The sequence below is a fragment of the Populus nigra genome, chromosome 12 (genome assembly GCF_951802175.1).
Source record: "Populus nigra chromosome 12, ddPopNigr1.1, whole genome shotgun sequence".
Classification (NCBI taxonomy): domain Eukaryota; kingdom Viridiplantae; phylum Streptophyta; class Magnoliopsida; order Malpighiales; family Salicaceae; genus Populus; species Populus nigra.
Genome location: NC_084863.1, coordinates 13,426,796 through 13,439,641, shown reverse-complemented (window position 1 = coordinate 13,439,641; position 12,846 = coordinate 13,426,796). Strand labels below are relative to the sequence as shown.

Genomic DNA, 12,846 nt, shown 5'->3' with positions numbered 1-12,846 from the left:
CATTCCGCTGTCTTATCTTATGGGTGGTGTGTCAAGCCCTAGCTATAGTGGAGTTGGTGGCTTTCAAGTCTTAGCTATATTATATTATTATTATATTCCATGTATTTTTGCCTGACTTTATAAATGTTTGTTCTCTTGATCATCTGCCACTGCTCGTTTCGTGCGGTATATGCTTATTGTACCCTTGCCCAATTTCTTGTTGTTATTAAGATGCATATAAAATTTGAAGATAAATAAAAATTAATTAATTAATTAATGACTTCATGGATAAAATGTTTTCTTTTACTATTTTTTTATTGTTAATGTTTTTTTAATTATATTATTAATTACCTGAATTTCTTTATTGAATTCTTATTGTACGAAGTTGAGAATTTAAGCCATCTCTGCTATATATACATGGAGAGGTAGGTAATTGTCCTTTGAGGTATCACAACAGTTGCATACTAAAAATCAATGGAATTGATTAACGAGGAAAGTGCTGGTGAGCTGCTTCAAGCTCAAACTCATGTGTGGAATCATATATTCAACTTCATAAACTCCATGACTCTGAAATGTGCCGTTCAACTAGGCATCCCAGATGTGATCCAAAGACATGGCAAACCCATGACCCTCTCGGAGCTTGTTTCTGCCCTACCGATCCACCCATCAAAAGCTCAATATGTCCACCGCCTTATGCGTATTCTCGTGCACTCCGGTTTCTTTTCCCAGCAAAATCTCAACCAAGAAGCCTATTCCCTTACCCAATCCACTCGTCTCCTCCTCAAGGATAACCCCTTGAGTATGAGACCTCTTTTACTTATGTTGCTCGATCCAGTTCTGACAAAACCCCATGATTGCTTGAGCACTTGGTTCCAAAATGATGAAGCCACCGCATTTAGTGTTGCCCATGAAAGGACACTTTGGGAGTACGCTGGCCAAGATCCAAGGCTCAGCAATCTCTTTAATGAAGCCATGGCTAGTGATAGCATACTGGCTAGCAAGCTGGTTTTAAGCCAATGCAAAGGCATCTTTGATGGGGTGGATTCCTTGGTGGATGTCGGGGGAGGCTCAGGAACCATGGCCAAGGGCATCGCAGAAGCATTTCCGCACATGGACTGCACTGTGTTTGATCTCCCGCGTGTGGTTTCTGACTTGCAAGGCAGCAAAAACTTGAAGTATGTTGGAGGGGATATGTTTGAGGCAGTTCCTCCTGCAGATGTAATTTTACTCAAGGTAAATTTTTGCTGTTTTCATGTACTAATTAGCAGTATTGTAAGTTTGCATATGCTTACCTTTCATTAACAAAAACGAATTAACGCAGCACATAACATGTTGACGAGGGTTATTTAGCACTAAAGAAATTACAAAAGAAAACATAAAAAACTATTAAAAAAAAAACTTGCAAATTTGAGTATTTCTAAATAATATTATAATGAAGGTCAAAAGTCTACAAATAACCTAAGTGCTGATTTGGTCCATGAATTCATCAATTATACGCCTAATTAACATTCGAAAATTATTGTAATTTTTTTTGAAAAGAGCTTAGTTATTCACTCATTGTTCATTGAACAATGTCTCTCTTTGTGATTCCTGTGATTTTTTACACTTTAGTACCTCAATTTATTATTTTTCTTATTTGGTCCTTTAACATTTCTTTAATTTGCAATTGATCTTGGTGATTTATTTTTCATGCCTGCGTATGAGAATCTTGAGATGTTGGAGAAATATTATGTCACTCGTTGATACCCAGTTTTGCAAAATAAAAATAATTTTTTCATTTATTTTAAAAAATTAGATTTTATGGACCGAATTTGAGATTAGACAATTCAATCTTTTTTTTTTTGGTTAATATCAGGGAGATTTGTATAGTCGTATAGTCAGGGGATGAGTTTATTTTATTTTTTGGGTTATTTTTTTTAATTCAATCCATTCACATTGATTTTATTTAAGACTTGAATTTGTAGTTTGTTTTTCCCCCCTAGATATAGGGTTCTTGCAATGTATTAAGAATCCCGACCCTTGATTTATGATCAGTTAGGAAATATAAAATGAAATTACATTGATGTAAAATAATTAGATTTTGAGGAACCAAAATTGAAACTAAAAAAATTATAGTGAACTATGGTGATTAGGTAGGCTAACTACACAATACACACCATCATGTGAAGGAGGCCCATTGCATTCAAGTGGGTGTGTGCGAGCTTCTTTGTTGGCCAAAAACAATCTTCCATCTTGTCTTCTAAAGCGTCGCACCATAGGCTTTTCATTGGGATAATGCATGTTGTATCTAGTAGCTTATAGGCGTTGACATTGTTTTTTTCCTTATCCCCTCTATTCTCTCTTCTCTTCTTGAAATTCATGTTGGTCAAATAAAAAATTAAAGGTGGGTTAATTTTAATTCTTATTATTTTAATTTTTATTTTTTGCTTTAAGTTCTGTCTTAAAATTAATTTTTTTTTAATTTCATCCTTTAACATATGGTTGATTCAAAATTAGGCTTCATGATTTTTTTCGTTAGGTTTATACTAGCCTTATAACTTTGATTACGAGTTGAAAGGTTAACCTGAATTGATATCGGTCCTTCTTTTATATCCATTTTTACATTAATTTTTTTTTCAATTTCATTCTTTATAGTTGGTTTCATGATCTTTTAAATATTATTGTATTATTTATTTAAAAATTATTTTATTTTAAGTATAAATAGAAAAATAAATAGAAAAGAAACAAAAAGTTAATGGGCCACGAGAATGAAGCCTAGGTGCGACTAGGCTTTACGAGAATGAAGCATGCTAGTGTTTGGCCTTTCAAAATATAGGTCTGACTAAAGTTGTTAAAATCGCGAGTTGACTCTTAAATCTTACGATTTTACGAGTCAACATGTATATAACGTGTCAAATCGGGTTAAAACTCGAAATCGGTCAAACTCGGTCAAAATCGGTCAAACTCGGTAAAATCGGATCGATTTTACGAGTTTGATCGATTTCGAGTTTTAACCCATAAAAGTTAAAAAGTTTACTACCTCCTTGTCCGAGTCCCCTAACACTCCACTATATAGTCCCCATTTCCTAGTCTCCCCTTTCCTCTTTGCTCAAATCTCAATTTTTCAATTTTAGCAGACTAACACTAGCATTAGAGAATCTTGAGTATGAGAAAGCCTTATACTGTATTTTAGGTCGGGAAGGCATAATCGGAGGATCGAAACCATGGCAAAACAAAGGTAGATGGTGAGGAATCAAAGGAGTAAAATAAGAGATAGAAATACTTATATAGAGAGAAATACTGTGTTTTAGACTAACAATTTGTTAACTACAAAGAGAGACGACAAAAACTCAGAGAGAACTTGAAATACATGTCTTGCTTGGTGGGATATTTGGACATTATTTTTAGAACTTGTTACTAATATAAAAAAGGTGGAAGGTGAGGTGGCATAAGATTAAATTGATGTCATTTTGTACATTTTTGTTCTCATTGTCACGGGTTCACTATATTGATCTCTGTTAATTTTTTTTTAAAGTTGGTGATATATCTTAGAATGTTGTATTATCTCACTTAGTTGTTTGCAGTGTGTTTCAAGACCTATCCCCTAGAAAATGCTCTGAAACTCTATCAATAAAACATAGTTGTTCAATCTTATTTTTTTCTTTTCGTATTTTTAAGTTATTTAAACCAAGTATGAATTTTTATTTGAATTATGAATTTTAAGATGTTTGAACATTTGTATTGTTTATTTCACTTTTATTTTAATTGTGTTATATTATTATTTATTACTTGACTGAAATTATCAATATATAATTAATTAAAATATTTTTCTTAGGATTTTATTATTTTACAATTCGAGTTTACGATCTGAGTTTATATTGTATATTTCGTGTCGTGTCAAAAAAGCATTTTTGACAACTTTGGGCCTGACACTCTTAGGCTTGGAAGGCTAACACTGCATGCCTATCTAGAAAAATGACTGATTGTCCATTGTAACACTTTTTAGTTACATCTAGTAATAAAAAAAAAATCAGGGTTCAAGTTTTTTGATTCCTAAAATCTAAATTTAACATATTTTTACCAAAAAAAAATCTTAAAAACCTCTATAACTTTATTTTCAACACACACACACTTTAATCAAACTAAGAACCTAAGATTAAACAAACTTTTTGAATTCTGAACTATTTGTTTCAACATGATTAAAGGGTCAAATTATTTTCAATCAACTTTTCTTTTCTAAATAAACTCATTGACACTATGATCAATATTTTTGTGTGTGGCCAAAACAGGGTTGACCAAAAACTCTCTCTCCTTTCTATTTTGATGGCTCTCTCTCTCATCCCTCAACTGTTAGGGACTGAAATATAATATAAAAAAAGTTTTATGATTGAAATGTATATTTTGAAAACAAAAGGGATCAAAATGTAGAAATTCTTGCCTCTTGAACAATGTAAATGAAAGGACAACTCTTTTTTTTTGTCTTTATTTTTTTAATTTTGTTAACAGTAACTTATAATTCTATTTTGTAATAGCGGTTTGTGATGTAATGCAAGAATAAACTCTGTTATATACATGTGAGAGCATGCATAAAGAAACACATTTCAACATATAAAATCAAACACATTTCAAGATATAAAATCATGATTACATAATTTTTAAGGATGAAAAAACAGAAGAAATTAATAAATTGCAATGACCGAAGCACAAAGAACAAAAAACTACATATGGACCTAAAAAAGTAAAAATAGTTATGAACAATGACGTGAGCAATTTAATGAATCTTGATGAACAAGGCATGTATTGTCAAACCTGAATAGTTTTTTAGTTTATTTTGTAACTAAAATATGTCTTTAATCATGAAAAATGATGAACAGTGGACACTGCATGACTGGAATGATGAAGACTGCGGGAAAATACTAAAGCAATGCAAACATGCAATTATGAGTAAGGGCCAGCAGAAAGCTGGGAAGGTGATAATCATAGACATAGTGAGAGGGAGCCAAAACGGCGACGAGTCAAATGAAACGCAGCTGCTTTGGGATCTAGAAATGATGGTGACTGTTACTGGCCTAGAAAGAAATGAAATGGAGTGGGCTAAGCTCTTCTTTGATGCAGGTTTCGTCAGCTATAAGATACATAACGTGCTTGGCACAAGAGCTCTCATTGAGCTTCATCCTTGATAAGCTCTTATTTCGTCTTCTCCTTTTCTTTTCTTTTTTTCTTAAAATGATTATTTTGATCATTCATGATATTAGGTATGGATTTTATACCTTGTGTACTAAAGTTTAGCCATATATGAATTCCACGGAGTTTTATATGTAGTTCTATCTGGTGCAAATAAATATGTTTTATTAATTTCCTAGGATTTATAGCAACACTTTGTCTTGCCAACTGCTCGTGACTTAATCCCTAAAGGTTGTTCTACTGGAGAGACATTAGAGGATGAAGGAGTTTCAATGGCAACAAATTCAACAGAAGATGCATGATAGTTCAACAAGATAAGGAAACTCCAACAAAAATGGTAGATATGCGTATATCGTGGTTTCAAATCAAATCAGATAACCTTTAGAGGACCTAAGATGCATAGCAATATTGCCCACGGATAGATTTCATGCAATCTGTTACTATGTTTTTATGTTTAAATAGAAGTTCTCTAGTTTAATATTACTGCCAAGTGTTCAAATTTTTGTGAATATGTACAGTGAACTTAAAAGAATTTGAAACTTAAGTTATAAGATAATGATAATTTAATATGAAACATATCTAAATAAATTATAAAATTTAATTTTTAATTAACCAAATGTAGATAAAATTAAAAAACATATATTTTAACAAGAGATAAAAAATGACCTGCGTTAACTTGTTAAACTCATGACCTAAGTCATGAAACTAGAATAACAAAGTAAATCAGATAAATTATAAAATTTAATTCTTAATCAACTCAATGTTGCAAAATAGAATTAAAAAAAATCAATTGAAAAGAGGACACAAATAAAACAATTTAAATTAAATTGGGTTAATTCACCAAACTTATGATCCTATTCATGAAATTAAAATAACCTTATAGAAAATAAACTGTAAAAATAACTCGAGTCAATTCAGGTTAATCTGTTATACTTGTGACCCTAGTCTATGAGACTAACATAATCTCATAGAAAATAAATCAAAATAAATTATGAAGTTCAATTTTCAATTAACCTATTGATGAATGATGAAATTAAAAAAAATCAATACAAAAAAGAACACAATAAACAAACCAAGTTTACCCGGGTTAATTTACAAAACCCGTGTCATGAGATTAAGATAATCTCATAGAAAGCAAACCGAAATAAATAATAAAGCTCAATTCACAATCAACTAAATTTTAAAGGGTTAAATAGAAAATGTCAATTAAAAAAAAAACTCAAATTAACCGGGTTAACCTGTACAGATCATGAGATTGAAATGACTTCATAAAAAATTAATCATAACAAATTAAGAAACTCAATTTCTAATAATCTAAATATTTAATGATGAAATTAGAAAATATTTAAATAAAAAATAAAAAATAAAAAATAATAAAATTATTATATTAAATAGTGTTTTATTACGTGATTCAAAAAAAAAAACAATTTCTTTTTGTTTTTAGTTAATAAATATACTCTCACTAATCTCTCGCATTGAAATTCTACCTCTGCAATTTCTTATATCTAAAAAGAATTCTGATGAAAAGAATGAGTTACCGTGGAAAATCACACAATTTATCCCTTTTTGCGTTTATTTGTCGAGCTGTGGCTGAAAATACCATTTTAGTATAAAAAATATATAAAAAAATCTTCTGGCCAAATACGGTAGGTGGGTCAACAAAAGTTGTCGATCCTGTGAAATCTTCTGACCTGGAACGGGCCACATGACTGAACACGACAGGATTTTAAAATACTATATTCAAATATGTGAGAGCCACATATCAATTTTTTTATAGGATACAGTTGAGAAATTAAGCCTTCTCCGAGCTTACAGTAAGTTTCACTCCTATAAATATGACGAGATAATAGTATTTTGAGGTATCACAACATTCACTAGCATATGTACTAGCTACTTGAAATCAATGGAGTTGATTAACGAGGAAAGTGCTGGTGAGCAGCTTCAAGCTCAAACTCATGTGTGGAATCATATATTCTGCTTCATAAACTCCATGACTCTGAAATGTGCCGTTCAACTAGGCATACCAGATGTGATCCAAAAACATGGCAAACCCATGACCCTCTCGGAGCTTGTTTCTGCCCTACCGATCCACCCATCAAAAGCTCAATATGTCCACCGCCTTATGCGTATTCTCGTGCACTCCGGTTTCTTTTCCCAGCAAAATCTCAACCAAGAAGCCTATTCCCTTACCCAATCCACTCGTCTCCTCCTCAAGGATAACCCCCTGAGTATGAGACCTCTTTTATTTATGTTGCTCGATCCAGTTCTGACAAAACCCCATGATTGCTTGAGCACATGGTTCCAAAATGAGGAAGCCACCGCATTTAGTGTTGCCCATGAAAGGACACTTTGGGAGTACGCTGGCCAAGATCCAAGAATCAACAATCTCTTTAATGATGCCATGGCTAGTGATAACATACTAGTTAGTAAGGTGGTTGTAAGCAAATGTAAAGGCATCTTTGAGGGGGTGAATTCTTTGGTGGATGTAGGGGGAGGCTTAGGAACTATGGCCAAGGGCATTGCTGAAGCATTTCCCCACATGGACTGCACTGTGTTTGATCTCCCCCATGTGGTATCTGACTTGCAAGGCAGCAAAAAGTTGAAGTATGTAGGGGGAGATATGTTTCAGGCAGTTCCTCCAGCAGATGCAATTTTACTCAAGGTAAATTAATTTCAACAATATTCTTCTACCAACACTATATATTAAATTTGCATATATATATATATATATATATATATAAACGTCTTTCATTAGTTTTTGTTTGAGAGGTGCTTATATACACACGTCCATCCTTGAGCTTATATTTTGACATATATATAAACTATTCCATTCCTGACCTCTGCGAACACATGCATATGAAGATTTATATTCAAAGATGGACATCATCTCTAACCCAAAAATCTACACTACGGAGTTTCTATATATATGCATCTTATGTTTTCTATTTTCTTTAGGATTTTTTTTTCCCGTCTTCATTTATTCATGCTACATATCTTATGGCTAATGACAAACAGTGGATACTGCATGACTGGAGTGATGAAGACTGCGTGAAAATACTTAAACGATGCAAACAAGCAATTATGAGCAAGGGACAGCAGAAAGCTGGGAAGGTGATAATTATAGATATGGTGAGAGAGAACCTGAATGGAGATGAGGGGTCAATTGAAACGCAGCTGTTTTTTGATCTACAAATGATGGTGGTTGTTGGTGGCATGGAGAGAAATGAAAAGGAGTGGGCTAAGCTCTTCTTTGATGCTGGTTTCCTCAATTATAAGATACACCCTGTGCTAGGCACAAGAGCTCTCATTGAGCTTTATCCTTGATAAGATCTTAGTAATGTTTTGCTTTTGTAATGCATAAGTGTGAAAATTCATGATATTATGGTTTTGTCCGAAATAATATTTGTGTAAAATAATAAAATTGCTACTGTTGCTGGTGCTATTGTTGTTGTTGTTGTTGTTGTCGTCGTCATAATAAATTCTTTATTTTTAATGTTTTATTATTCCTCACTTATTGCAACTAAAATGTTTACAATATATATTTTAAGATTCCAACAACAACAACAACATCTTATTTAGACTCAATTATTTCTTAATAAAATTGAGTCTAAACTCTAGATTAGAACGAAAAACAAAGTTCAAAAAGTGCAGAGATAACTTTAAAAACTACGGTGAGGAAGAATATATAAAATCAAGATAAACAATGCAGAAACTCTTCATTCACCTTTTTTTTTATAATGGATTTTGGAATTAAAACTGATAAAGAATGATTACTAGAATTGATTTCCAGTATTATTAACTTTGATTGACCGTCATAAAATAAAAATTAAACCTAAATGTTTTAGCTTTAAATTTGATGATTCTGAGTTGAGAAAACTAATAGGATTTAAAGAAACTCTTATTAAAGAAAAATGATTAGATTCATGGGTTGGATTGGACAAAACAATGGGCTAGCAAAAAATAATTATTTATGAGCCAAAATGTTATTTTATAATAAACCCAAATTCAAGATCAAAATATGTTAGCAAAAAATAACCCAAAACCAAGACTAAGGACTTGAAACCTTCAAATCAGGCGTTTGTGGGTTAAAGCCATACTACTTTGCTAAGACATTTTTTTGACTCTTCAACATCCCATTATATATATATATATATATATATATATATATATATATATATATATATATATATATATATATATATATGTGATATCAAAACATGTCAACCAATAGTTCTGTGGTATCAATTTCTCATTCACCTATAACTTATTTTAATCATATTAATGTTTTATATGAATGAAGTTTTGTTGGACTCCACTTTTTAATAAAGATTTGACCTTAAAAATGAGTGGACTCTACTTTCAATTTGACCTTAGATATGCCTTTTAATCATGATTTATTAGAACAAATTTCAACAATCCTTTATATGAATGAAAATTACCCGGGTAGTATAAAAGACATGAAAATTTATAGAGAGATACTAATTTGGTAGATCATCATATCAAGATAGGTTTCTTTTAACTTTGAATATTTCTTAGTGAAAAACTATTAAATTTACTCGATTAAATAGAGAATGCGATGTCTTAAACTTCCAACCTTTTGTGTAAACCAAAACAATAATATTCACATAGTTTTCTACCTAGATATTTACTTTGGCTTTCATTATTATGTTTATTTTGGCACTAAACAAATCCTGGATTTATGGATGTTTTATAGAAATTTTCCTTCATTAAAATTCTCAAAGAAATGACCATATTTCTAACTTATATATGTGATTTTTCATTAAGAGTATTCATTTATACTCTACTTGGTATACCAATATATAAAAATAAATAAGAGCACAACTCACCCTTTTATCACACTGCATCTACCACCTATTTCATTATAGGAATAAAAAGGAAATAATAATTTTTTAATGCTACCGAAAATATTATATGACTTAGTTTTCTATTTGAACGTGGATTTTGACATCTCTAATAAACTAGTTGTTGTTACCATCATTACACTCTTTTTATTTTTAAAGTTTTTAAACCTATACCCTTTAATGAATTATACATAAGATCTATCAATAAATCTTTGGTCAATGGGTTTGCAATATTTTACTTTGGATTTTCATAGTCAATGAAAATAATTTTATTTGATTACAAGTATTTAATTAATGGTATTATGTCAATAATATATATGTCTAGATTGAGCATTATATATTGCTTCCAACTCAAGACTGGCTGTTGCAATGAACATAAATTACTGGTACTGATTTGGCCAGCATAGAATATCCTTTAAGCAATTTCAAAGCCTCTCGATTACCTCTTCATTTTTATCAAGAATAATAAACTTTGATTCTATCATGTATTTTATGATATAATTTTTTTCTAAGAGGAGTTTTAGGACATAATTACTTCACCAAGTATGAAGACATATCCGCTAGTGGATTTTGAATCCTTAGTATTAGATATCTAACATGCATCATTATACCCTTCTAGTACTCTAAGGTAACTAACACAATATTGTCCATAGTCCAATATGTACTCCAAATATTTGAGTACCTTTTCTATTGCTTTCAAATGATCCATAATCAGATTATTGGTAATTTTTTTAAATACTAAAAAATAACCATTAGCTAGAAAAAATGATGTTAAGATTAGATAGATAAAGCAACTCGTGCATAGAACATAATATGCACTCATGGAAAGTTTGTGTGGACAACCTGGAAACTTAAAAATACATAAATGTGTGTGTTGGTATAAGATTGGACAAAATGAGGTCAGTAAGGGTAGGGCCAGGGTCTGCAATTAAAGGTTTTTTGCTATTTAGGGCTAAATAGCTATCGATTTCTAGTTTTTAGGCAAACCAAAATGATTGAAATGCTGACGTGTGCAATATACATACTAGTTTTTTTAAAAAAAATTTCATCATTTGCCCCTTAAATTTTTTAAACAATCATATTTGAAAGACTTATTTAGCACAAGTAAATAATGATCAATTAAGAGTTAAATTATCTACCATACAAGAAACAAATGCCAGTTATTGGTGGCTTGTTCTAGACTTCGACAAGACTTATAATACCTTGTATGAAGCTATTGCGTCACCTTTTCCTCTTGATGAACTTCACAAAAGCCATCATGCGTTGAGTAAGTCATCAAATCTGGGGATGCCCTCGGCAATCATATCCTTCCAAACCCCTACCTTAGTTAGCAGTATTTGAGAGTATAGTAGTGATTGTTTTTTTTTAACTCAGAAATACATTATAATATAAAAAAATATATTTAAATTTTGCCTAATTCTATTTAAAATACAATATCAAACGGGGGCTTAAACAAGCCTAATGGTGTAACTAAAAGTGTCTCGCAGATCATTTCACTAAGAACTTGTTTCGTATCCATTGATTAGAATATTATTTTTATTTCTATCATGTAAAATAAAATATTAATTTACATAGGAAAATGAAAATATTAATTAAGAAACATGATCAATTTTACATAGGAAAATGAAAATATTAATTAAGAAACATGATCAATTTTGAACCAACACATAATTCGCCAAAAATGATAAATTATCAACAAATAAATCCTTATTATTCTGAATATTAATCTAAAGTCAATGTTGAATTTATTAAGAGAAAAAAATAGTTGTATTTCAATGGTGATCCTTGTTTTTCTAATTACTATTTATTTTTTTATTTTGAATCTTTTTTTTACAGTTTAATTTTCCTTTCCAATTCTATCCTTTAAAATTTGATTGATTATGGATTATACTTTAAAGTTTTGTCAGTTAGGTACTTCAGGTCTAATAATTTGAGTTACATGTTTAGAAAGTTAATGGGGTTAATATAACTTTTTTACTTATTTTATATTTTTAATTATAAATCTACATCTTGTATTTAGATTTATATTTTTGTTTTTCGACTATTTATTACATCTTGTATCTTCATAGATCATGAGATTGAAATAGTCTTATAAAAAGCTAATCATAATAATCTAAATATTTAAGGATAAAATTAAAAAAAAACTAAAATATAGAATAAAAAACTATTATGATAAATAATGTTTTATGTAGTGATTTACATTAAAAACACAATCTCCTTTATTTTTTAGTTAATAAATATATTCTCCTCTGATCTCTCGCATTGAAATTCTACCTCTGCAGTCTCTCATATCTACAAAGAAATTTGACGAAAAGAATGAGGTACTGTGGAAAATCACACAATTCATCCCTTTTTGTGTTTATTTGTCAGGCTATGTTTGAAAAATACCATTTTAGTATAAAATATATAAAAAATACATTGAAGATACCAAATACGGTAGGTGGGTTAACAAAAATTATCGATCCTGTGATTTATTGCTTTTCATGGGCAAGTTGGGATATATTAAGAGTGTATTGGTATTATAATAATGATTATTTTTAAAAATATATTTTTATTTAAAAGTATATTAAAATAATTTTTTTAAGTTATAAAATTATTTTAAATATACATTAAAATAATTCAAAAATACTGTAAAAAAATCTTAAAGAAAAAAATTTAAATTAAATTTTTGATACACAACATTTTAACTGCAATATCAAATAAGTAATAAAGCATTCAATATCTTCAATGTCAATTTGATAAATGATTAAACTTGTATTTGAACCAACATGTTTTTAACGAATACAAGCTGTTTGTTTGATTTGATTATTAGTATTGTCCAAAAATATCTTTTAAAGATTTG

The 12,846-nt window shown here is 30.2% G+C and overlaps 2 protein-coding genes across 2 annotated transcripts; both read left to right on the top strand.

The window, feature by feature from the left end:
• The first annotated feature begins 382 nt into the window (after positions 1–382).
• Positions 383–5,279, top strand: LOC133669470 (trans-resveratrol di-O-methyltransferase-like). The gene is made up of 2 exons (XM_062089627.1): positions 383–1,212; positions 4,833–5,279. The coding sequence occupies exons 1-2, from the start codon at positions 454–456 to the stop codon at positions 5,136–5,138; spliced, it is 1,065 nt and encodes a 354-aa protein (XP_061945611.1). The 5' UTR covers positions 383–453; the 3' UTR covers positions 5,139–5,279.
• Positions 5,280–6,956: 1,677 nt separating this feature from the next.
• On the top strand, positions 6,957–8,584 carry LOC133668977 (trans-resveratrol di-O-methyltransferase-like). Its single transcript, XM_062088994.1, has 2 exons — positions 6,957–7,804; positions 8,158–8,584. The coding sequence occupies exons 1-2, from the start codon at positions 7,046–7,048 to the stop codon at positions 8,464–8,466; spliced, it is 1,068 nt and encodes a 355-aa protein (XP_061944978.1). The 5' UTR covers positions 6,957–7,045; the 3' UTR covers positions 8,467–8,584.
• Positions 8,585–12,846: the final 4,262 nt, after the last annotated feature.